Source organism: Barbus barbus (genome assembly GCF_936440315.1).
Source record: "Barbus barbus genome assembly, chromosome: 12".
NCBI classification, from domain to species: Eukaryota; Metazoa; Chordata; class Actinopteri; order Cypriniformes; family Cyprinidae; genus Barbus; species Barbus barbus.
In genome coordinates this window covers 27375855-27402324 of record NC_136740.1, presented here as the reverse complement: position 1 = coordinate 27402324, position 26470 = coordinate 27375855, and the positions used below count along the sequence as shown (strand labels likewise).

The following is a 26470-nucleotide window of genomic DNA, read 5'->3' as shown; positions in this document are numbered from 1 at the left end:
GACGTCCACATCTTCATCCCTGCCACTCACGCCATTTCATTTCTGTGATGGAAAACATGGGCGCTTCAGTCTCATTATTCACTCAACACTTCACCTGTTAACCACAGGACCCCACCCACCGATGCCTGGAGGTGAAGCCGTCAATGAACGATAGTTACTCCTCTTAGTGTGAGGAGGAGCAACAAACTACTTTCCCCAGAGGCATAGGGCAGCACTAACATTCAATTTTAAACTCACCCATCATGACACATGACAAATTGGTTCAGAAATGCTCAGTGTGCCGTTGCACTGCTGATGAAAAGATGCACGGTGCATGAATATCTTGCAGCATTATTTGTGAGCATTTGATGATCACCTTGGGGACATAAACTGTAGCACCACACCATGTTTGTATGGATAATCATTTGGCCTTAAGCGTGAAAGACAACTAAATATGAAAGCTGAATGAGTAAGAGTCAACCAGTCATCTGTCAGCTGAGGACCTGTATGCAAACAACATGAACCTTGTAAGTAATGGATTGTCAGTGCAGTGTTACTTGATGCCAAAGCTGATGGGGAAAATGAGAAGAAGAGTTCAGGAGATGAGAAACCCAAACGCTATGGTGTCTTCAGTACATCTGAGTTACAACGAGAGCACACGACTGGCTATGGATGCTCTCTTGGATAGAGGGATTGATGGATACCAGGAAGTGCTGAACAAAGAGAATGAAGCAAACTTTCTGTCAGCAGAGGAGAAAACATACATCTTAAACAACATGAAAAAGCCTCTCACTGACAATGAAGAGACAGACAGGGATGAAGAGATCAGGTTCGGTTCTCCATCAGTTTCTTCCGAGACATACTTTCCTGCGGTCACAGAGAGTGAGCCTCCAGTTCTTGACTACGGCTGGCCGGTGGCTGACTGGAGTTACCATCTGCAAGGGATTCCTAGCGTGGAAGTGTTCTTCCACTCAATGAAATCGTTTTCCATAAAAGACCTGCTGCGGGAACTCATCAGGCAAGCAACTCAAGTAAGAACCTGTCATTTGTTAGTAACATTTTTGGATGATGTACTGCCATTATTTTTTCAAATATCACTTTTGTGATGCAAGAAAGATGCGTGGCGCAATACACAGCACTTTCCATGAATACGGTACAATACGGTGTCCCACAGCTTTTTTTTTTTTAGAGCTTTTTAAGTATTAGCGGCACAAATTAAACATGTTTGTTAGCAAACTATTTTCTGGCATAATTTATTTTTATTAACATTAAGTCAAATTTAACATATAATGTGTTCAGTGTCTTACATGATGTTGCTTTGTAATTATTTGTGAAATTTGTGAAAATTTTCATTTTTCCCCCCCAATGCTGTGCGCAGTAGTGTCATTATCCAGTTCAATTCAGTTCAGTTCAATAATAATAATATTAATCTATTAATTATAATTTAACAATGTCTGTTTCGTTTTTAGAAATTGGTTGCACTACAAACACAACTATAAGACTTTTAAAATGTATTTGTCCAAAGTTTTGATAACATGGTTGAAAAAAAATAGTTTGTTCAGTTAAACCCCTGAAATTCTGAAGCTGATATTTTGTAAAGCTTAAGTACCTCCTTTCACATTTTGTGAAGAAAAAAAAAATCAGGACATTTTCAGGTCATATTTTGTACTCTGTTTATGGAGAGTGCCTGACATTTTTGAAAGTGCAGTGGTCTAAAACAATTTTCAATGTAACTTTTGCCTAAATTACACTCATCAAAGGTTTTGGCGATAGTTATGGACACATTCAGTGATGTGGAGATTTTCTGTGACATACTGGAGGCGACAAGAAAGCGCAATGTGTCCGTCTATCTCCTTCTGGACCACACCAATTTACAGCTGTTTCAGGACATGTGTGAAAATTTAAAAATCAACAAGTCTCATCTAACTGTAAGTTATACTATTCTTTTAACTGACTTCACTGACAATACATGAAATTTGTTGCTGCTGGCAAAATATATTTAGGGATCGCAGACATATTTACATTTAATAGTTGGTTTATATGATAAATGTCATTTTAATATAGGTAACATGCTTTTTTTTTTTACTTCAATTATATTGTGAAATGAAAAACGTGGATGAATCCTTTATACTTATTGCCAATGTGCTTGTTTATTTCTTTCTCTTCACACAGAGGATGTCCATTCGTAGTGTTCAAGGTGAAACATACTGTGCCAAATCAGGCAGAAAGTTCACTGGACAGATGAAAGAGAAATTCATCATTGTGGACTGCACAAAAGTGCTGGTCGGCTCGTACAGGTACCATTTGAAAATTAATCTTTGAGGATATTCATTCACTTTTTTTGTTGATAAATTTAAGATTAAAGATACAAGTTATCAGATGTAGCCTAAAATCCTGGTTTTGACTAATAGAAATCAATACCTTTCAGTATTATCGCTTTACAATTTTAAAGGTGATATGTTAAATTTCTTCACCATTAGCTGGTCCATCTGGGCCGCTAAAGCACATGCTTTCATTTGTTGCTGCTAGCGATGCAGAAACTTCACCTGGTTGTGACTTTTTCCATGATTACTCTTTCACACTGTGTCCAGTCTCACCTGGCTGTCCTGGCAGGTTCACAGAAGCTTGGCCATACTCTTCAAAGGCAGTGGGGTTAAACCTTTCGACCTGGAGTTTCGCAGACTCTATGCCATTTCTAAACCTGTCCCAGGATTTATCTGCCACACATCAGATCTCGGTGATCTCTGCCTGCCCTTTGAGAAACTCCAGATCCCAATGCGCCCGGCAGGAATTGCTGGAAACACTCCCAACCATCTACAACGGAAACCTCGTAAGCCCAGGCACCCGAGTTTCCCGACAGCTCCAGTCCTGGTCAGACAAACCAGCTATCCAAACGTCACCACTGGACCGCAAAGATCTCAATGGCTTCCACGGAGGAACACGATCCATCACCCCATTGCTTATCAGCCGCCACTTTTCAAAGATTATAATACGAGGAGCCAACCTTGGCGTCCAATACAGGGCAATCACATCAACAGAGGTGATCCTGCAACTTCCCACTGGTGCTAGAGCAGGTTATTTTAATGCTTTAGTTGGTAGATTGTATTAGTAGATGTAGAAACTTTATTTATTTTAAAACATTCAACTTTATTCTGCTCTGTAACAGTAAAAGCACCAATAAAAGATACACATTCATTTATAAAAGTACAATCAATATTCAAATTATTCATATGTCTCCTCCAGAGGTCGATGCATGGATAAAGCTGGAGTCTCCTCCTGCATTTTAGTGTAGAGTTTGTTCCACCACCTGTCATCGAAGTCTTTAATATAAAATGCTGATAAACTCTCTCCATCTTGGTTTTCCTCTCTCATCTTCTCTGAATTGAGGTCTTCTGCCATCACCTAGATCAGAATAAAGAAATGTGAAACCATGAATGTTCATTACAAATGTTTGGGAGAGATGTGCAATTCTGTTATGTATAAATTTGGAGAATAAACTAGCTTTCTTTGATGCAGAACAATGAGTTGAATTCACATGGCAAAGGAATACTCAATCCAAAAATTAAAATGTTGTCTTAATTTTCCGCAAACTTCAAAAATAACAAAAAATTATGTGTATACACTATTGTACAAGTCTTCTGAGTTTGCAATGATATCAGAGTAAATGATTACAGAATTTTTAATTGTACTGATGACACAAACAGTTCTTAATTGAAAAACATTGATACAAGTGGAATTGTGAGGGGTTTTTAAAGCTTTTTCGTGCTGATGACCCACTTTTGAGTGACACTTTCTTCCATATATAATATTGTCTGACCTCAGAGACTGTCTGAAGCATTTTTTCTGTTGGCCGTAGAACATGTAGAGCTTCCTCGATGTCTTGTAAGGCCCTCTGGCTGTTCTCCAGAATGAAAGATAACTGCTGAATCCGCAGGATTTCAATTAGCAACCTGAAAAAATGAACAAACCCAGTGCTGAATTCATTTGTTAATGTCAAAGTCGATTAATAAACAGCTAGTTCTCTTGTGGCTGACATACCTTGTTCTTATCAAGCACATGATAGTCTTTAATCGTAAAATGTTACTTGTCCCCTGCTGCTGGTCGTGTTCTTCCTCGGTGCTGGATCTGTCTGGACAGCCATCAGACTCCAGCAGCCTCTGAAAGCTCATGGCCAGGTTCAGCCAGTGCCACGGATGGTAGGGATGAAGACAGCACAGCTGCTGAAGGCTGGAGACGCTGTTTGTCAGATCTCTGTAGTGTTCATAAACACTCAGCTCCAGCTGAAGGACGCAGGTGAGGTGGCAGGTGTTGGATACTTCTGCCCTCTGTCAATAAAACACAGTAAATCAGCAAAAGCTTAAAATACAATTTGTTGCAGTTAGTAATTTACTATATTTACCAGTTTCTCACAGGCATTTAGAGCCTCTTCTTTTTTGCCCAGGTGACAGCAGCATCGTGCGATCCCTTCCAGCACATCTCTCTTCACTGAAGTGTTTCCAGCAGGTATGAGAGAGAGACAGGATTCATACTCCTCCAGAGCAGCCTGTCATTGACATAACTCACAGATCAGCTTATGATAACAGTAGTGAGAGATAATGGTGAATTCAGCTCTTTATACCTGATACCGTTTCCTCCTGTAGGCCAGATCTCCTCGAAACTTCAGGGTTTTTTGTTCTTCTAATGGGTCCTCAATATTTCCATCTCCACAAAACCACTAGATAATAAAATAAAACAAAAGGAAAAATATGACATGCCAGAAGATGTTATTCATTTACAGTGGAGGCCAAAATACTTAACACTAGTATTTTCAGCAGCTAAAAAATGGTTTTAAGTCAGTTATGCTGTAGTGTGTCTGTAGGAAATTCATTTTGCCATTAACTGTAATAATCCAGTGAGATTTTTGTCTGTGCTCCACACAGAGATCTGATCATCATCCAGTCTGAAGATACAGAACAAACTGAGACAGACTCAATCCAGAAGAACTGTGGCAACATCTCCAAGATGCTTCAAGAAACCTACCTGCAAAGCTACAAACTTGTGTAAAAATGCTGTAAAATGAGGATGCTGTCAGAAATAATGTCATAAATAGATTTTCTTTATCAATTAACTTATATTAACTAAATTAAATCAACCCATCCTTTACATTTAAACAGCTTATAGTTGCATATAGTTTTTCCAAGTAGCTTTGCAGATAGCTCTCTTGAAGAAGGCGCAAAATTAATGCTTGGAAATATAAACTGATATTTCCTACTGACACACTACAGCAAAAGATAGAAATACCTGATTTAAAACCATTTTTAGCTGCTGAAAATACTAGTGTTAATAATTTTGGCCACCACTGTAATTCTTGATTATTTAATTCTTGAAAAGGCACTTGGTGAAGGTTTATATATTTAGTTTTTCAGTTATTATAAATATAAATGTCATTTTCTCACCGTGTGAACCGGGCAGAAACACATAATTATACGTTGTAAGACATATAATTATCATGGATTATATATATATAATTATAAATTAAGTATACAGTATGTTAACGACATAATTTATGATTACAAAGTGGTCAAATATCACGGACTAAAACATACCACGGTATTCTCACGTAAATACTATACATATCTAAGAAGTATTATGGTATTAGCATCTGCTGCCATCACTATCGCAGTAATAATACTGCCATATGCTTTTCTTTGAGTTATGTAAATACTGAGTATATATACGTGCTATTTCCGTACCATGGTATGGGTAGTTTGCGGTTAGTGTTGAGCGTGATACCCACCAGAGGTTCGCAGAGTTTGGGCTCGTATTCGGGAAGAGCAGCGGAGACTCTGTTCCTTGATTCCTCGAACACAGAATCATCAAAAGTGCTGCCCAGAATCTCCATGTTAAAAACTCACTACTGCTCCTCTCATACACTCGTGCGATTACAATGCCCAGTCTGTCTTTCTTTAAGCAGCATCCGATTTTTGCCTTATTAGAGATGTTTATAGCGATTTAAATCTGCTACACAAAAATTAAAATTGTCTTGTAAGAACCACGTTTCATAACCACCGGTTATTTCTCCAGCAACGACTGTGATTGGTCCATCCCGTCTCAACGCTGAGAAAAGTATCGGGTACCACGTGACAACTCCGTTCGCGTGAACGAGCACAATTGTATTTTAATTAATTAAATTGACAATTAACTGATAAATGTATAATACTTTAATTTTATTCTAAGACTTCAGAAATAACTCCAAGTGGTATTTTTATTTTATTTTTTTAGAAATTTTTACAAAGCTTGATTTCGCTTTCAAAAACAATAAATATATACTTCTGTTAAACATTTAAATATATTGCATAAAATATTATATAAACAAATACATTAGCTTCATTGAAAATGAAAAGTGGGAAGTAACAGTACACAAATGATAATCTCTACTCTTAATATTAATAATTAATTATAATACACTTATACCTTTTGTTCTTTAATATTTTGAATTGTTTTAGCTTTATTTTTTGTTTTTCAAATGTTTTGAAATTCTCTTGTATGCATTTGTCATTTTTATTTAATTTCTTTATTTTTAAAATGTGTATAGGTAGTATTTATAAAGTTTTAGCTTTGGATCTGTTTTTAGTTGTTTTAATACTACAATTGATTGCTTCTGTTGTCCTCATTTGTAAGTCGCTTTGGATAAAAGCGTCTGCTAAATGACTAAATAATAATAATAATAATACTCTTTTTTTCTCCAGTACCCGGATGTGTTACGTCACATTAGTGCGCGCTACGTCATACAAACGCATGGTCCAACATTTCTCTGAACGCTGCAGATTTGATCAGGATTTTGAGTGTTTAATTTTATAATCCGCTGGAATGAAAGTTAAAGTGCTTTGCAGAAACCCGGACGATTATGTTCGAGAGACGACCAGAGATATACAGCGAGGTATGTAAACATAACGTGATTATATGAGGGTTGGTGTAAGTTAATAGGAAGTATGGTAGCCTAACTGTAGTGTGTTCCCTATCTAGTGCCCAGGAATTACGACCCGACCCTGCATCCTTTTGAGGTGCCTAGGGAGTACACCAGGGCCCTAAATGCCACTAAACTGGAGAGGGTATTTGCCAAACCCTTTGTAGGTTCACTAGATGGACACAGAGATGGCATCAGCTGCATCACCAAACACACCAAAAGCCTGTCAACAATCATATCTGGTGCCTGCGATGGGGAGGTAACACTTTAAAGCCTTTACCATGCTATTTGAGTATTATGGCTCTTTTGTATTGAGAATGCTCAGTCACTATTATGTCTACATATAAGAACAACATGCACACCCAACATACAATAAACAATAAGACAAAGGACACAGCTAATGAGTTTCAGTTTTACTGTTATTTTTCCCAATATGTCAAAATAGTGTGCAAATGACCGTCTAGATTTAGTATGGATGAATGCATGGATTCTTACAGGTGAAGGTGTGGAACCTTACTAAGCGGGAGTGTTTGAGGACCGTTCAGGCTCATGAAGGATTTGTACGAGGAATCTGTTCCCGCTTTTGTGGCACTTCCTTTTTCACGGTATTATAATCCTGCATATTCCATATTGTTCCTTAATATAGATAAAGACAATCTAGTTAGTAAGTGCTTGTGCAGTTATGTGATTCTCTGAAATCTTCCTGTTCTGTGAAATCCTTATGTCGTGTAACAGGTGGGAGATGACAAGACCATCAAACAGTGGAACATGGAGGCCCCAGGATATGGAGTTCGGGAGGAGCCAATTAACACAATTCTGGGGAAGGTACAGTTTTATCTTACATTATATATATATTATTATAAAATGCAGAAATGGCTGCATTTATTTGAACAAAAATAAATTAATATTGCAATTCAATAATATCATGGAATGTTATTATAATTTAATATAAGTCTTCTTTGTCACATGATCCTTCAGAAATCATTCTAATATGCTGATTTGCAGCTCGGTTATGATCAATTATTGCTGCTAAATTATACGCACACACTTTTAGGGTTCTGTAAGGTTTTCAGTTTGTAAGAGGGCCTGATGTGTCTTGCAGGCGGTGTTCACTGGCATTGACCACCACCAGAGGGAGGGCACGTTCGTAACCTGCGGGCAGACGGTGGATATCTGGGATGAACAGAGAAGCAGTCCCATCCGCTCCTTCAGCTGGGGTGTGGACAGCTTCAGCTGCGTCCGCTACAACCCTGTGGAGGTGATCAAATTCAGTTTCATTTGATTTCAATTAATTCCGCTGATCTTTTCATAATATGCATAGCTTTAAAGCAGCTTTACAGTGATTAAAATATGTCAAAGCCAGCAGTGACCACCATGGGGTTTTTGGGTATGGCCATAATACAGCACTGTTTTCTAGCATTTTCTTCTGAGGCAAAATTTGGAGGTTTTTACCATCCAAGTGGTTCATGGGAGTAATATATTACCACTTTATCAACCACTGATTGCCCTGTTGCCCTTTACAGACTGAACTTCTCGCCAGCTGCGCATCAGACAGAAGTATCGTGTTGTATGACACCAGAGAATCTGCACCACTTAGAAAGGTCTGCAGTATTTTTATTTTTCACCCACAAACCCCCACCATGGATGAATAGTGCCATTTATGACTATAGTAAAATTACACTGTGTTTCAGGTTATCATGCAATTGAGAAGCAATGCGCTTTGCTGGAACCCAATGGAAGCATATTATTTTACCTGCGCCAACGAAGACTATAAGTGAGTTCATTTTAGACTAAACCTTTACATGAAAAATTAAATGAGAGTAAATAAATCATATCAAATCATATCATCTGTTTCTTCTACAGCCTTTATACTTACGATATAAGGAATCTGGATGTTCCTGTAACTGTGCATATGGATCATGTATCCGCTGTACTGGATGTGGATTATTCACCTACAGGAAGGGAGTTTGTATCCGCCAGCTTTGACAAAACAGTCCGAATCTTTCCAAAAAACAAAGGCCATAGCAGGTGAGTGTGGTGTGGAAAGGCCAAGGAGCATTCTCTCTCTCTCTCTCTCTCTCTCTCTCTCTCTCTCTCTCTCTCTCTCTCTGTGTGTGCGTATATATACACACGCACATATATACATATATACACTGGTCTCACGTTACATATACTTACTAGGCTTGCTGCGATAGACGGTGTTGGCGGTGATACCGGTGTTAAGCCGCAACACCGGTTATTTCACTTGCCCACCGCGGCACCGTCCCTCACCGTAATTTAGATTTTTTTTTTTAATAATAATAAAAATCATTTAGTTCAGTTAGAGAACAGACACTACAATTAAAACTGAACACGGCTGCTCAATGCAACACATCGAGCGAACGACAGTCGCGCATCACAGATCAGATTTCATTGAACACGTGAGGCGAGTGAGCCGAGGTGACTGACAGAAGAGTGAGGTGAGACCGACAAGACGATGGCAGAAGAATTTCAAAACGTAAATGTAAAATGTAAAAGCGCCTGTTTAAAAAATTATTTTGGATTTTGAAAAGCCTGTTGACCTGCCATTTATCTAAAGTGATATTGGAAGGTTTTTTTTTACATTCATTTTTCATTTATTTGGTTCCACAGTATTTGCTAGTTTTTATTTTATTTAAACTGTGTGATTTTTCCCCCCCAAGTGAAAGTAAAATGCGCACGGTGCTTTTACAAGCAAAGGAAAGTGGGAAAACTCAAACAAACTAAAAACAAACAACTGCTTGATGCCGAATTGCTGCAAATTCGAGGAAAAGAGGGAAAACTCAAACGACCCCACCACCACCACGGTAATACCGGTATTACCGGTGTTCACACGTCGATTAACCGGTGGGAAAATTTCCTCACCGTCACAACCCTAATACTTACTATTATAATAACAATGAATTATGCATAATTACATGCAAGTAACCCTAAGCCAAACCCTAATACTATGTACATGTTAATATTACTCAGTACTTAAATGTATAATTACACTGTAACAAAGACACCTTAAAATAAAGTGCACCCATTTGTTATAAAGAAGTCCCTTATGCTCACCAAGGCTGCATTCATTTGATCAAAAAATACAGTAAAAACAGTAATATTGTGTTTTCTGTTTGAATGTAAGTTAAAGTGTAATTTATTCCTGTGACCCAAAGCTTGTATCATCATGATTACTCTAGTCTTCATTATCACATGATCTTTCAGAAATAATTCTAATGTTCTGATTTGGTGCTCAAAAAAAGATTTAAAAAAATATATATACAAAAATACACTATTTGATTTTTTTTTTTTTTTTTTGAAATGTTAAATATAATTAAAATATAATAATAATAATAATAAATTAATAATTTTGTTTAATAATTAGGGTATGTTTTCCATTGGTATCCACTCAATGCATTAAAACCACTATGCATTAAAACAGTTTAATGCACAGGTAGTCAAGTCAGTTTAATCACATTCTATATTAATGCGCTGCTTTCACTGATGCACACAAACACACACACAGAATATTTTATTTTATTAATAAAATAGCTTAGATACTGGATTGATACTTGATATTCCTCAGCAACTAAGGGATAAAATCGCTGTTTTTGATGTAACTAAACTCACAGCTTCATTGTTTGAGAGAGATGCAGGTAGTTCACACACACACACACACACACACACACACACACACACACACACACAACTGTCACCACTCTCTCTCTCTCTCTTTCTCTCTCTCTCTAAAGTAAATGTTATAATTAATTAATTCAAATAAATGTGATCTTACCGCACATTTCATATGTCTGATTTGAAGTGGGCAAAATGCTAGAGCTAACGAACCGTAACTAATGGATCTGATGATTTTTTTTTATTTTTATTGCTACAAGTTCACAAACATTTTTCTTTTCTGGCTTTCAATGTGATTTCCCACAATCCTCAGGGAGGTGTACCACACCAAACGTATGCAGCATGTCATCAGTGTGAGATGGTCTGCTGACAACAAATATGTCCTGAGCGGCTCTGACGAGATGAATATTCGGCTGTGGAAGGCCAACGCGTCGGAGAAGCTTGGACTGGTGAGTGTATGATCCCATTTCATGTCTAAGTCAACCAGAAAGCGTTTTAACTCAGTGATTCCAGGTTTCATACCTGATTGCAGAGCTTTTTAAGGGTGTTCACTTGTTGCAGATGCACTCAGGTGGTTAATAAGGGCCGTATTTGGCCCTCTGGCCACCCCACAAAGCACTTAAAATGAATTACACTCACAAATCACTTTCATTAAGCACTTTTATGGCAGTGTTGCCACGGTCTGAAACCTGGCCAGGAAAAAGCTCTAGAGTTTTATGTCTCTTGTCAAAGCAACTCTTGTAATAGAGTGCCCCAAAGTGCCTACACCTATTTCATGAAGTGAAGTTCGCTTACAAGGAAATCCGTGCACATGTCTATAGATGTTTTTAAAGATTGAAGCACTTTTATAGTTTATATAGGGATAAGAACGGCTCCGATAATTTTGCTCTCACTCAAAAAATAGTATAGAGTAGGACTGGACAGTTTGGCTAAAATATTTTTCAGTTTTATAATGATATCTTATCTTGAAAGTTGTTAAAAAACAGCAACGTATATATTAAGGAGTGTCCATTTTAGTCAGGGGGAGAGTAATTGTTACAAAACAGTAAATATGTCTCCTTTAACTAAACTTCATGTATATATACACATGAAAAGAAAGCTTTTTGTTCTGCTGAGGCAGACGTTGGTTCCGCTCCAGGTAGATGGTAGTTTCTTCTGCCCATTAATTTGTATCAGCTCTAGTGCATCTGATTCCCTCATGCGGCCCAGTTTTTGGCTCCTGCTGGACTTTAAGAGAGAGATTTATTCTGATGCTTTTCACTTAAAGAGATCAGACACTCACTGCAGCTATCAGCAGTTTGAATCGGGCAATCACTTAAAGCAGAAAAATAATGAAGACATTAAACTATCAGGCACATGAGAGTATTTAATTAAAGAAGCAGATGCTGAATCAAGAGTCTGCGTCTGGAGAAGCTCTTTGGACCTTAACGAGACTGGCTTTGGTTTGGTTTAGTTTTTCTTTGCCCATTTTACTAGATTATTATGAAAATTCATTGTTTATGAGGTTGAACAATGAGTGACTTTATCGGATTTTTGCATTGATTCTGTTATTTAAAATAAAAAGGCATGCTTTACACACTTATAGCCCTTTAATTTATCCCTAAAGTCCTCTTATAATGTTATACTTTATGTAGAAAATTAAATATAATTGCTGCTTGCAGTCTGTGTATGTTAATATAACTCTAATTATATTTTTCATTAAGCATTTCTGTAGCTTAAACGAGAGTGCTAGCAGGTCATTAACTGATGAAATGTATACCTTAAATGCACTTAGGATAAAAACGTTTGCCAAATGCATAAGTGTAATTACATTTGTTATAATTTATATAAGAAAGTAAAGCCTGTTTTTAGGACCATTAGGATTATTGCATTGTGACGTTGTTTACATGACAATAAAACACATTTCTCCCCTAAATTCTTGCTGTAATGTGAAAAGCATGTCATTTAATATTTTTATTTTTAGTAATATTATAGTTTTTAATACTTTGAGCTTTTATATTTTTACATTTAATGTGCTTTTGTCATTTTTATTAGTTTTTTTTAATATTTGTAATTTTCAGTTAGTAATTTCAGTACCTCCGCTTATTTAAGTTTTAATTTTTTTGTCGTTTTTCCATCTGATATTTATTTTATTCTATTTCAGCTTTATTTCAGTTAACAAAAGTAACACAGTTTGCAATAACAGTAAGTACAGTAAAAGAAAAATAAGTTGCTGCATAAGTATGGTACTTCTAATTCTTATGTTGCAACTTGATAGAAATTTTAGAAACATAACAGATGTAAAATTCACATCTGAGGTTAGAATGCGTATAATTTTACTAATAAATCAGTAAAAGGTTGTTCTAAAATTATATTTGAATTTGCCTCTGGGCAGGACTACAAACCCAACGATGTCAAGAAATTTGTAAATAGGAGTTAACAGGCCTTCCGATTTTCCTCCTGAGCGCTCTGATGGCATCAGCAGCTATTAGATTGCCCTAAACAAATTGAATTTGAGAAAATCATTGCTTTTAATTAGAATAAAAGCCCTCGGAGGGGTGTGGAGTGAGACGTGCTGAAGCCCGGGAGCTGAAGAAATGTTATGATAGAGAGAGAGATGAGGAGCACGTTGCTGTGTTTCTTTTACTGATAAATGTGGTTTTATGTTGATTGCCAAATTAAAAAGACTTCTCAGGATGTTGCATATCTATGCTGCCACTGTTGTGTTTATGAAGTGCATTCATAAGAAATGTATACATTAATACAGTTTGAAAGCAGGTTGTACCCAAAGCAAAATCTTTTCTGCTGTTGCATGATGCATGTACTGTATATATGCTATCTTGACCAAAGACACAAATCTCATTGTTCACAGCTCTCTGCCCGAGAAAAAGCTGCTGCAAACTACAACAAGAAGCTGATAGAGAAATTTCAGCACCATCCACAGGTGAAACGCATCGCCCGTCACCGCCACCTGCCCAGAGACGTCCTGAAGCAGAAGAGAGAGCTGCAGGAAATGAGGGAAGCCCGGCGCAGGAAGTAAGTTCCCTTCATCAATGTTAAAGTAATAGTTGACCTAAAAACGACAATTTGCTGAAGAGATTTGTAGAAATTTAGCATTACATCACTTGCTCACTAATGGCTCCTCTGAAATGAATGGGGAGTCCAAACAGCTGATAAAAACATCACAGTGATGCACATGTAATCCACACCACTCTAGTCCATCAATTAAAGTCCTAAAATTCATTATTTTGTAGCAATCGTAAACTTTGCGTTACATTCCATAACAACATCAGACTTTGAAAAAAAAACTTGGGGGAAAAATGACACATTTCAACTTTAAATCTCATTGTATCTTGTGCCTTTTGACACTTTTGTACTGGCAGCAAAATGAAATGAGTCCATGCTCAAGTTTGATTGGCATTCTGATTGTCTGTGCCTCTGTGTGTGTGTTTTTTAGGGAACAAAACGTCCGCAAACACAGCAAGCCGGGATCTGTTCCTCTGTTGACAGAAAAGGAGAAGCATGTGGTGGCTGTTGTGGAGTAAGAGCTGATTTAAAGAGGTTGCTTTCGATGGATGGGTTTCTGTTTCTCCACACACGGACATGCTGCAAAATATTCCACCCTTTGGCCTCTCTTGTACTTCCATACTAAGGTTTTTGAGTGTATACAAGAGCTGTTGGCATACTGCACAATGCTACACATGTTTCTAAAGAATTTTACATGGACACACTGAGCTCTCCTTATAATTGGTTGTATATGAACAATAAAAACATCTTTATTTGTGAATATTCCTGTTTCCAGTTTAGCCTTCATTCAAAATCCACTTGGTTAAACAGTGACACATTGATGTAAGTAAACAGGACTGTTCCAAATGTTTCTATAACGTATAGGTACTAGTGAATGTGTTACCTGCACCTTTATCACTGTTTTACCTTGGAGCAAGGTTACCTTGTAGGTGTTCTTACTGATGTTATGTGGGCCATATATTGTCTGATGATGAACCGCAGTAAATGCAAGGTAAGGTTGGTGAGTATTGTTAAGAATCAGTTGTTCTCATATACAGCCTTTGATGCAAGCCTGATGTTTTACAGTGTTTGTGTTATGCAATTCTTTGCTAAGGTAAACCAGCACTGTTTTCTCATCCTGTAAACGACTTGATGCTTTAATAAGATAGAAAATACACTTCACATTTTGAGCCCATAATCCTATCATCTCAATCTGTTCTCGTTTAAAGCTCATCAACAGTCAGCACAACCCAAAGGTGTGAGAAATCAAGGGTAAGGAATGAACAATACTATGGTAACACTACAATTTTAAAAAAGAAAAGTCGTGACGTATTGTCAAGTATGGTGACCCATACTCGAAATTGGTGCTCTGCGTTTAACCCATCCAAGTGCACACACACAGCAGTGAGTAGTGAACAAATCCACACACACACACACACCGTGAACACACACCCGGGGAGCAATTGGGGGTTCGGTGCCTTGCTCAAGGGCACCTCAGTCGTGGTATTGAGGGTGGAGAGAGCGCTGGACATTCCCTCCCCCCACCTACAATTCCTGCCGGCCGGGGGCTCAAACTCGCAACCTTTCGATTACGAGTCCGACTCTCTAACCATTAGGCCACGACTTCCCTTGAACATGTTAAATTTTATTAAGTTATTTAAATTTTAGAATGTTAAACAGGTCAGTACCTCATAGTGCATCAACTAATGAAATTAAGCACTGTATTAGTAAGTTTGATAAGATATTAATAAAGGTCATGCTACATTTTGCCGTGGTTAAAATCACTTGTATCATAATCTTGTATGGAATCAAGAATCGCCTCATTAATGTTTAATTCATTAATGGCCCTGAAATTCAGCTGAAAGGAATAGCCTAAGTTGTATTTAGCTGTAAGATGATGTTTTATTTAGCCGTTTAAAATGTAATTGAGCCTTGTCATCTTTTTAAAAGGATGTAGTAGTATTCCATAAAGATTTCTATAATTTGACGCATTATTGGTCTACACTTCCTATTGGCAATGGACCCTGCTCAGGTTATTTTTAGAATATATGGCTGATCCAGCTACAATGTAGATTCCAGTCCGTTTTTTCACTATGATTTTCGACTGGCTGTCAATGAAATTGCGAGTCCTACTATGGCAAAGGTTTAGATGAATATTCATTAGGTCATACTGACGTTGCATCCTGACCTTCCAATGGTGAAGTCTTGATTCTTCGGTATTCATTGGGTTATGCTGACGATGAGTTCTTATCTTCCAATGGTGCTGGCTTGGTTCCTGAATAAAAGATTTCTCATCAAATTGGTCAGTTTTATAATTTTTGTGAAATGGACTTACATATTTGTGACCCTACACCATAAATCCAGTCATAAGGGTAAATCATCTGAAAGCTGAATAGATATGCTTTCCATTGATGTATGGTTTGTTAGGATATATACAATATATGGACGAGATGCAACAATTTGAAAATCTGGAATCTGAGGGTGCAAAAAAAACAAAACATCGAAATATTGAGAAAATGTCCAAAATGAAGTTCTTAGCAATGCGTTTTACTAATCAAAAATTAAGTTTTGATATGTTTACTGTAGGAAATGTACACAATATCTTCATGATACACGGCGCTGTCCGCAAAATCCTAATGATTTTTGGCATAAAAAGAAAAATCAATAATTTTGATACAAACGGGCGTAGTTTGGGGGGGGGGGAATGGAGGGGAGGTAACCGTACTTTTTCATAAGAGCAAGTTTAAGTCAGAATCGAGAGCCGATGGGTTCTAATGATGAGTGATGGAAAAACCTGGCCTTCAGATATCCCCATGATGGCATAGATTAAATCATTAAGAGCCTGATGAACTGTTAAGTAAGAAATAAATCATTATAAGAAAATGTTAAGTTAGATTGACTTCCCATGGCATGTTGAATTAGAACATTCTGTCAAACTAAGTGTCTAAATAATAAAAAAATACTTTTATATATCCTATGTAAACAAGTTATTGTTAACTAGCCTATTACTTTATTGCAGTTATGCAATCAACCAAAATATTTAAATATTTAAGCAAACAAACAAATAAATAAACCTTAAGAGGGAGCATGACCCGCAGGGTCCACTTCAACACCCCCCAATGTTCAAACCAAAACAATACCCTTTGCTACAAATATACCCGTGACTGGTTTTGTGCTCCAGGGTCTCATTTAAGTTAAATATACGCCTTATACGACTATTTTGCCAAACTAATTTCTCTCATTTATGAAAACATACATTAGACTTTTAGGAAAAAAAATATATATAAAAGAGCACTGGAGATTGTAATTATTTAATTTTCTCTGGTAAATTTACGAACGTTCTTAATGTACAAATAGCTTTTTTTCCTGCCAGTGAATAAAAATAAGGTTTATTTCTTGAATATTAATTGGGTAATGCTGACGTCGAGTCGTTTCCTTCCGAAAGCAAACGCTACCTCATGAATATTAATAGCTAAGCCTTCGCCGTAGTGCGATTGGTTAGCTCGCCTCCCGGCCGTGCGGCTTAGCTCCGCCCACTCTTCCAATTGGGATTCTGTGTCGCTGCATCCATTTTTGTGTATTTAAGATATGTTCAAGGATTACCAAACCTGGAGAAAAGCGAGGCACCGGCGCAGAGGGACTCAAAAGGGAAACAAACATTTATTATGAGATGCAAAAGAACTTTTCCAGGACGATGACAGCGATGGGTTAGACAGGATTGAACAGGATGATGGCCAAATAAAAGGCAAGAGGCGATTTCACATCCTCACTGAAATCTGGAATAACATCTGAGATCTGCTATTTTATTCATAATGCATCGTTGCTTTATTCATTTTCTTTTTCTTTTGAGGAAGAGGAGAATTTTAAACAGGATTGCGTTCATTTCAATAGCCATTGCCTTCAAAAGGACCAGCTGTATCCATTCTTCTGTTCTGTCGCTCAGAGAATGATTGATCTAATGCTGTAAAATCCACCTTATATAGTCTAAGAGCTTACACTGTTATCATTTCAATAGTAGTATAATAACTTAACCTCCTTTAGTGTTTTAAAGCATCATAACTGTCATCAGAGATGCTGATGTGGGTTATGATGCTTTGATTCCTGAGCAACCAAAACCCACTGATGATTGATCAAATAGACCTTGCTTTCATCATGGATTAAGTCTGGTTATTGATCTTCTTCAGCACCGGCGTGTAAAGATGTCTGCTCCAGCCGGGCCCCGCAGCGGGCCTGTCCTGCCAGAGATGCCGGACCTGAGCCACCTCACCGAGGAGGAGAGGAAGATCATCCTCGGTGTCATGGACAGGCAGAAGAAAGAGGAGGAGAAGGAGCAGTCCATGTTGAAGTAAGAGCTTTGTGGATCCTTAATGTATGAAAGTATATCTCGAGCTGTTGGCTGAGGGATGGTGTGAATGATCCCCGGTTCGTTTGAACTGAGTCAGAGAGCCTGAGTGTTAGAGGTTTAGTGGTGATGTCTAATGGTGAGAAACACATTTGTATTTATTAGTCATGGACATCAGGCCTCTGCTTCATTCACTGGGCTTTGGGATCGTGTTATGTGCCATTTTCGCCTTTACTAGTGCACACTTCATAATGACAGCTCATAGTACAATAGCACGCTATTCCAGTTTAATCGATGTGAATATCTAATATTGTTTTGACCTGAGCATTGAGGCTGCGGCGCCAGAGATTTCAGCACCACGGCGCTGTCCACTGACTTACAAACCCATTGAAAGATTGTTCTCAGTTGAGAAATATGGAGGATTTATCTTTGTTTTCAGTATAATTGCAAATTAATTTAAGTGAAATGCTATTATAGGTCTTAAGTGGTTGGATTTTGTGAGAAATATGTTATTGGGCTCATTTGTGGAGGTCTAACAATTGCTTAATTTACAACAATAGAGGAAATAGTTTAGTATGGCAGGGTCTTTCAAACTTTTTATGACATTGATCTTTAAATATTATAAAGGCCTTGTGGGGGACTCTGTCACTTTTAACATGTAAAGACAACTGTATATTTGAATCATGTATAATGGTTCATGAAAAATATCATTATAAAAACAACATTGCTTTTTGTATTGTCACTGTATTAAAGCCAAAAGAGGTGATCAAAATATTATTCGTCGAGTATCAAGTTAACAGTGTATCTTTTTCCTACCTTCTGTTATAGTAATGTTAGATGCGTAAATCTAATGAATATTGTATCTAGGCACGGCAATAGAATAAAATAATCATAATTAATCCCATGATTTACAACCAATCACAATTATTTTTATCGGAAATGTTCCCTAGCACCCTTTTGCGGCCCCCTTAGGAACCCAGATTTGAAACCCCTGCTATATACAACCAAAAAGACTTTTGTCACTTGTTTCATGTTTAGAAAGTTCTGGTTTCATGTTGATAGAGGTCTGTTTTTTGTAGGCAAAGCCAGATGCTTTTTTAAAAAATAAAATTATTATTATGGATAGATATCAAATAAAAACACAAAAAAATTGTGTGGAAAAGATTTCACTCCACAATGTAATGTTTAATTCAATGTGTTGAAACATGCCGTTTCTTTGTAATTATTTGTATAATTTACTATTTCAAAGTAGAGACTGAAATAGTATATTCTTGTAAAATGACTTGTGTAGTTCGTATCAATTAGAAAACAAAATAGAGGAGTCAAACATTTTGAGAGGTTTTGACTTGTAGTGATGCTCACACATGCTAAAACAAACCAAAGTGTAGTTCAATACGCATATCAGACATTTGTTTCTTTAATCTAAAGATATGAATTGTGTATTATTAGTAGTATTTTCTTTTTTTTCAGCCCTTTTGTGTATAATAAATAAATATATAGTTGGTCAGCTTTTAAGTTGATTCCAGGTTGTTGAAAATGTTTCTTTCTGTTTGCTTTTTCTAAGCTCTTTTAAGGTAATTTATGGCTTTTCTGATTTCCCCCAGTTATTGATTTTGTAACTGCAACAAATTACTGAGCAAAATCTAGTATTTGCAGTTCTATGAGCAGCGTCAGTACAGCATCTTTAGCTCATGGATTTTTTGCGAGGGTGTGTAGACGTGCTTCTATCATTAGGTAAATATTAACACTGCAGCATGGAAATAGAGCCGATTCCGTGCAATAAGTGAAGTAAACATGAGTCACAGACGTAAAGCTGACTGCCACCTCACTGCTGGTGTGTGTGTGTTAGGTGAGTCACTTGATCCCTCCCTCTTAAACACACACATCCACCATTCATAGTTTAGAGAGAGCGAGAGAGATAATGTTAGCCACTCGAGTGCTGATGTCATGTAAGGGAGGGTGGTGGTTGGTTAGCATCAGTGAGGACGCTGTCACGAGGCCTCTGATCTTTTCTAGAGTAGTGTGCAAACGGCCAGTGTAGAGTTACACAACAACACGGCGGCTTGTTTGTCTCTAACTGTTACTTATACTGAACAGTGAATGTGCAGAGCTACTGCCCGTGTCATGTGACTCACGGCCTGATCACATTCTCATCGCTGGTCCACAAGGCTATGCCTTCATTTGGGTTATTTAAAGAGGTCATATCATAATTTGCATTATTTATTTTTTCTTCTAAATTTGCTCAGGTTAGTCCAGGTTTTATGGGTCAAAAACAGTCTTAGTTTAGTTTTTCTATCTATTTTCAGTTCAATAGACTGCTTTCGCGACTGTACATTTAAAGCTTATATTTACAGATGACCTTTGTAATGATGTCTCACTTCCTTTGAACTAAACAGGCCTTTTTTGTTACTGCGCCTTTAAGACTTCTATGTAAACACTTCTTGTACTGTATTTAAAATGTTGGGTCCAAATGTAGTTTACAGTTTGCACTTTACAGCATATCTCTTCCAAAAAAAAGGCCCGTTCAAAGAGTCCAAACAGCTGATAAAAACATCACAGTAATCCTTTAGACTGTTGCTTCTGAACAAAACTGAAAAGTGGGGTAAGTGATTTCTGGTAGTCAATGTTGATATTTCAAATCACCAAAACAAACACGCCCCTACCCCAAAAAGGTCTCGCCCCTATTTTGATAGCTCCGCCCCACACATACGTACGCAACCCAGGCAACGATTATTTCTGTGAAACAAAGCAAAACCAATGTTACTCACCTATCGAGAAGAAACAAAGCAACCTCGGTGTCTGATCGCAGGCCTTCCTTGAGTTCTCACCAGCGCTGGAAAGCTGATCCGATATTTACACGGGTCCTACTTCTTGCCTTATCGTAACACCGTGTCTACACCAGACGCGAGCGGCACGGCAAATCCCTGACAGTAAACTGCTGCTGCGTTTTATTGGCACAAATTTCAAATGATTTTCAGCAGTCGTGTTGTTCCAGTGTAGACAGACTTTAGCTGTTGCGACACGGTGTGACATGACAACTTTGTTCCGCAGACGTTTTCCTCTTTTGTTTTTTTATCCGTCATCTCTATCTTTCTGTTGTCGCTCGGCTCGGCTAATGTCCGTCATGTGCACGGAGCGCTCTATCCTCCACATCATGAGTAGATACGCCATGACAATAGACAATGATAGTAACGCTCAAACTTCCTTTATATTTCCTTGCCATGATGAGTTTTTGGTGTTGTTGATGTGTAAATGTGGGTAATCATAATTTTGTTAATCAGTGCAACTTTCTGATGTTGAGGGCGTTCAGAATGAGCAGTTTTTGCAGCTTAGTTTATATAAATGCTCTTTTTGCTTTTTGCGTTTCATGATTTTATGCATCACATGACATCAGTGTTGGGGGTAACGCATTACAAGTAACGTAAGTTACGTAATCAGATTACTTTTTTTCAAGAAACTAGTAAAGTAACGCATTACTTTTTAATTTACAAGAAAATATCCGAGTTACTTTGTCAAAAAGTACTTTGTTTTCCCATTTATTGACTGACAAGTCTCCTGTCCCCATGTTGGGAGAAATCGGAAGTACAGAGATGTTGTGTGCGCTGTGTGAACATGATCTTAGTTCTAATGTGAATCTGCATTAATTCATCTCACTCGCAAAAAAAACTGATTTAGTATTCATCAAAATGAATTAAAACAATGTAATGCAAACTCAGAATATGACGCAAACCTGCAACATTAAATATGTTAAACAACACAAATGTATCTACTCCCATTTTATTAACCAATGTCTTTACTGCTGACCTTTGATGATCGTTGATAACAATTGTGCTTCATTGTTTTTTTTATTGCTGAAGAGTGTTGAACCTCCTTCTCCTGCGTTCTACTGTACAGACGTGAATTTACTCTTCCTTCAGCCTGAGGTTTATTCATTACACTTTTTGGTGTGAAAGGGCTTTTACTTTTGCTATAAATAGAACTTCTTATATTAAAAACAATCAAGCCCTGCTCATATTTAAAAAGTAACGTAACGCATTACTTTCCATAAAAAGTAACTAAGTAACATAATTAGTTACTTTTTTAGGGAGTAATGCAATATTGTAATGCATTACTTTTAAAGTAACTTTCCCCAACTCTGCATGACATTTGCTCATTAGCATGTGGTTCTGGACTTGTCCTGTACTGCTTAGGCTCGGATTTTGTCTATTCAAGGTGGTGATGGAGAACAAGCAGGATAACTGGTCGACTGGTCACTAATGAAACTTTTAGCTGTGGTTGTTTCCCCATAAATCTCAGTGTCCGTGGCCAAGCCACAGGATGTTCCTTTAGAAAAAAAGAATGTTTTTTCTTTAATAGTCATACACACAAACATGCACAAACACACACACAACAGTGGCTGTAAGCCAACTCGGGGAATCCTGGGAGAATGAAGAGACGAAGAAGCCCTCTGTAGAAGTGTTTGCCAACTTCCTGTCATCTCACTGGAAGAGCCACAAAGAAATTGAAACAAATCCAGCAAGAGAGAGAGAGAGTGAGGGAGAGATTAAGTAGCTGAAAGTGAGAGTGTGCCAGGGGAGGTGTTTATAGCGTATGAAAGAGACTGAAACATTTGTTTTTTATTTCCTATTTTATAAATATTTTCTTTATAATTATTGAATTTATTTCATGCTCATCCAAGGATTAAGAAAAAACATTAAATTGTAAATAAATAAATAAATGGCAATATATAACAACAGTAAGATTATACAGCCCTTTTGAGGACATTTTTATTTAGCTTGTCTGCTTCAGGGTCCAGTTGCATGAACATAGTCACCATGTTAAGACTGTCTCTGAAGAACTAGTTTGACTAACTAGCGGTTAATCAAGTGGTAATCAGTCTTACTTTACGGATTAAAATTTGACCAAACCATGACCAGATATGGCCTCATTTACTGCTTGTTGATGGTTTGTTTTATGCTAGTCTCACTAGTCAGCCACGGCTTATTCTGGTTTAAGTACTGTCAATTTAGACAGGAAGAGAATGTGTCAACAATATTTATGGTAATCAAAAGCTGGTCATATTTATGTCCAGAATACAGTTCTGCTCATGGAAATCTAGCTTATTTGCTAAACAAATACCTGAGTATCTTATAAAGATTGGACGCCACTAAACTGGCAAACTTTGGCAAATCTAATGACTGGTTCTTCTTTAAAGTTGCACATTGTATTAACATTGCATATACATGTTTCAAATCCTGGACCTCCGACTCCCGGAAGTCAACCCAATTGGAACCGCTGGTTTGCTGCTAGTGTTTATGCATCAGCCGGTTAGTGATGGGACTGTGGGTGTGCTGTCTGAGACTCAGACTGTAATTTGCTCATACGCTTCACAGGAATCCCTCCTCAAATCCGTCTGTAGACACTGAGGAGGTGAGGAAAGTTGTGACCCGAATTGTAGACTCACTCATACACATGGCATGTAAAGAGCCTCTGTGAGACCCCCCTCCCCCCCACACACATTGGTGGCCTGCGGGGGGACGGGACCACAGCGAGGCTCAATCCACACCGCAGAACACACACCAACTGGCTCCGTCCTGCTCATTAGCATCTTCCATCAGCACACTAGCTGGCATACAGGATGTTAATGGACTGGTTTGTAAAAGCACTGGGTGTTGGTTAACCAAAGGTGGAGCGTGTCTCAAAAACCTAGTGATCTGCCCACAGTAGGTATCTGCTTTTTAAGACAGCATTCTAAAGTGGAACCTAGGATGTAACTGATTTGAAACATTCTACATATGCAGTAGTGCAAGGTTTCAGGAAGGAACTGCAGGGGGTTAGTAAGCTGATGAAAAGCTAATAATTAATAAAAACCAACTGTAAAATTTAAATGTATAAATAGGGCTGCAAAATTAAATTGTGATATAGCTTAGTGCTGTTATAAGATGAAAGACTACTATATAAATAATAAGTTTTCATGTTTCAGAGTGAAGTGCGGGATTGTTCAATTTCAAAATTTTGTGGAAAGAAGTTTGGCATTTCACCAGTTTTCTACCAAAATAAAATCTTGAGAATTTGAAATGTTATAACCTCGAAGGTTTGAACATAAAAAAGTTATAATTATCCAATATTAAGTTTACAGCAGTAATATTTCTTCATGTTTTATAAGAAGTTTTAGAATTTTTAAAATATCATTTTTAATAATAGAATTAAAACATTACAATAAAAACAATAATAAATATACTAAAAAGGATACAATATTTTATTTGTTTACCTGCATGTCATAAGATCATTAACCGTCATCAGAGAACCATGAAGATGCAAATGTTAAATTATTGAAATATTCACTTAAAATCTCTGGGGGAACTTCAAGTAAATGTAATGCATCTTATGTTTTACATCCATTTTTAATTTTAAGTGCGTTTGGGAACTCCTGCAGTAATTTATCATACAAATAATGTTGCTCACATAAAAAAAATACTTGAATTACTTAAAAAAAAAAAAAACAGTCCGAAAATAGTCAATAAAATAGCACGTAATTACATTCAAATGTTCAATGCTTGTCAGTATGGAATGAATTGCATGTGGATTTATAATTAATATTTCTCTTGTGTAGTCCTCCATTTTTTATTTTCTTTTTTAATAAGCTTCTTGCAATGCATTCTGGGATTGCATGTCTTAGAAGGTTGCTTAATTAAGTTAAATAATCCTTTGCATTTGAAACGAGCCATATGACGGCTGAGCGGAGCATTACCTCTGCTCTCCTTTTGTTTCGACTCGCCTTCCTATTCATGACTCGTTCATGTTCTGTCACCTAGCATTACCTATTCTCTCATGTCTTTCTCTCAGTTTATCTCTAATCCCCCCTCCTCTCTTGCTGGCCACACATTTAATTTGTCATCATGGGATTTTTACCATTTTTATAACTAATAAAAATGACAAAAGCACATCATAAAATTAAACACAAACTAAAATTCAAATTAATTCCAGAAATTCGTTTTGAATGTAAGGTGCTCGCTGTGAACGTATGTATGCTCTAAATCCAAGTTACATTTGTTGACTCATCACTAAAACCGAATAAATGACCTCAAACTAGCATGCTGTGAGACGCAGTGTATGAGTGAATCAGTTCCTGTGCAGCGTAAGCGCCCAGCGTGAGTGTAGTACACAGAGCAGTACGTCACAGCGCTGAGAGACCCAACACTGCTGCCGTATAGTGCTGCTGCTATTGCATAAGACTGACCCAGCGCTCTGAGAAACACTGAGAGAGAACACGCTGATCGCTTTGCAGCGTTTAGAAACGTTCCACCACAATGCAATATGCCTTGATGTTTCTCAGTTTGTTTTACATTTATGTGTTTGGGTAAAACCTCATAGTGATTATCTTATAGGAATCTTATTTCCGCTACAGAGTAAAAATCGAAAAATTATAACTGTGGGTTTATATTGCACCCTTTTTCAATTCAGTGCGAGTTTACCTTTCACATTATTTTTTTTTGCAATTCTATTGTAATTCAATTGCCCCAAAGTTTACATTTCACGTTTCATGTTTGTTTAATCACAAAATTAAAAATTAAAAAGGTAATTGCAACTTCTATCTCAATTATGAGATATGCTTATGTCTCACCATTTTAATTTCTATTTTTAAGTTCTTGAATTTTTCACTTTTTTCTTTTTTTTTTTACTTTATTTGATTTATTCTTTTAAACTCCCATTTTTGTATTGTTTTCCTGAGCTAATATTGTTGGTAGTTTTCAGGCCACATATTTGATTACATTTTTACAGCATGCGATTAAAACTTATTTCAATCTTCTTAATTTTTTGGCAAAATTTCATAATTTGCTCCATCTCTGAAATAACTTTCATTTTCTGGTGATGTCACATGCTCCTTAGCATAATAGTGCCCACTTTTCATGATGCAGTCGATGTCTGGAATATAAAACTGATTACTGAAGTAAAATTATTTTGTGCACTTTAAATGTTTTTATTTTTTATTTTATTTCCTGCATCATTTCAGTATTTATCAAGAGAAGGATAGTGAAGCAATGGAGGGATGTGGGTCTTGTGTGTACTGGCCAGTCAAAATCAGCGCAGATGTGTGAGAGCGTGCGACGTGGCACTGGTTCATCTGAAGCTGATTGAATGCAAATCCTGAAGAGCCTCACGTTATTCATGGGCGACTATAAATAGGTTTGGACTGAAGTCACTTTCTTTGCTCTGGTAGGTTAGTAGAAGAATTGACAGTCAGATCACGTTGCACTGGGCAACAATCACCTCCCATGATGCCATGGAATGACTGTTTAATGAAGAGATACCAAACACACTTGGTTGATACTTTGCACATCATGGTTTGCATGGTTGCAAGTCAGTTGTATTTTGGTCCTTATGATGCTTTCTTAACCCTTGTGCAATCTAATGGACATTTTTGTCTATTTTAGCTTTTTTTTTTTTTTTTTTCTGTGTTAATGCTAACTGCAATAAAAAACAATAATAAACATGCTAAAAAGGATACAATATTTTATTTGTTTACCTGCATGTCATAAGATCATTAACCGTCATCAGAGAACCAATAAGATGCAAATGTTAAATTATTGAAATATTAACTTATT

General features: G+C 37.1%; 4 protein-coding genes across 6 annotated transcripts in view; 3 read left to right on the top strand and 1 right to left on the bottom strand.

The window, feature by feature from the left end:
* The first annotated feature begins 247 nt into the window (after positions 1–247).
* On the top strand, positions 248–4272 carry fam83a (family with sequence similarity 83 member A). The gene is made up of 4 exons (XM_079430041.1): positions 248–1010; positions 1740–1907; positions 2152–2276; positions 2571–4272. The coding sequence occupies exons 1-4, from the start codon at positions 498–500 to the stop codon at positions 3046–3048; spliced, it is 1284 nt and encodes a 427-aa protein (XP_079286167.1). The 5' UTR covers positions 248–497; the 3' UTR covers positions 3049–4272.
* On the bottom strand, positions 2109–6071 carry cUnh8orf76 (chromosome Un C8orf76 homolog). Its single transcript, XM_079430043.1, has 6 exons — positions 5756–6071; positions 4598–4693; positions 4379–4522; positions 4018–4304; positions 3797–3929; positions 2109–3381 (listed from the first exon to the last, which is right to left on the bottom strand). The coding sequence occupies exons 1-6, from the start codon at positions 5858–5860 to the stop codon at positions 3202–3204; spliced, it is 945 nt and encodes a 314-aa protein (XP_079286169.1). The 5' UTR covers positions 5861–6071; the 3' UTR covers positions 2109–3201.
* A 655-nt stretch (positions 6072–6726) lies between these two features.
* On the top strand, positions 6727–14739 carry LOC306877796 (DDB1- and CUL4-associated factor 13-like). The gene is made up of 11 exons (XM_079429771.1): positions 6727–6898; positions 6985–7184; positions 7423–7530; positions 7661–7750; positions 8028–8183; positions 8449–8526; positions 8617–8699; positions 8789–8953; positions 10872–11007; positions 13410–13573; positions 13995–14739. The coding sequence occupies exons 1-11, from the start codon at positions 6829–6831 to the stop codon at positions 14080–14082; spliced, it is 1338 nt and encodes a 445-aa protein (XP_079285897.1). The 5' UTR covers positions 6727–6828; the 3' UTR covers positions 14083–14739.
* Positions 14740–17742: 3003 nt separating this feature from the next.
* Positions 17743–26470, top strand: part of rims2a (regulating synaptic membrane exocytosis 2a) — a gene marked incomplete at its 5' end in the record, with an annotated part of 169336 nt that continues 160608 nt past the window's right edge. For all 3 annotated transcript variants that reach the window (XM_079430542.1, XM_079430543.1, XM_079430541.1), the window contains one exon: positions 17743–17888. In XM_079430542.1, coding sequence (XP_079286668.1) covers positions 17743–17888 — 146 coding nt within the window. The remainder of the gene's footprint in view (positions 17889–26470) is intronic.

Bases quoted from the DNA above. Each gene is read 5' to 3' on its own strand.
- fam83a (XM_079430041.1), top strand. From the start codon at position 498: ATGAACCTTGTAAGTAATGGATTGTCAGTGCAGTGTTACTTGATGCCA. The intron at 1,908-2,151 runs GTAAGTTATACT...CTCTTCACACAG, and splicing joins TCAACAAGTCTCATCTAACT to AGGATGTCCATTCGTAGTGT. The intron at 2,277-2,570 runs GTACCATTTGAA...CACTGTGTCCAG, and splicing joins GTGCTGGTCGGCTCGTACAG to TCTCACCTGGCTGTCCTGGC.
- cUnh8orf76 (XM_079430043.1), bottom strand. From the start codon at position 5,860: ATGGAGATTCTGGGCAGCACTTTTGATGATTCTGTGTTCGAGGAATCA. The intron at 4,694-5,755 runs GTGGGTATCACG...TTTATTATCTAG, and splicing joins CCAAACTCTGCGAACCTCTG to TGGTTTTGTGGAGATGGAAA. The intron at 3,930-4,017 runs GTATGTCAGCCA...TCATTTTTTCAG, and splicing joins ATGTGCTTGATAAGAACAAG to GTTGCTAATTGAAATCCTGC.
- LOC306877796 (XM_079429771.1), top strand. From the start codon at position 6,829: ATGAAAGTTAAAGTGCTTTGCAGAAACCCGGACGATTATGTTCGAGAG. The intron at 7,531-7,660 runs GTATTATAATCC...GTCGTGTAACAG, and splicing joins GTGGCACTTCCTTTTTCACG to GTGGGAGATGACAAGACCAT. The intron at 8,700-8,788 runs GTGAGTTCATTT...TTTCTTCTACAG, and splicing joins TGCGCCAACGAAGACTATAA to CCTTTATACTTACGATATAA.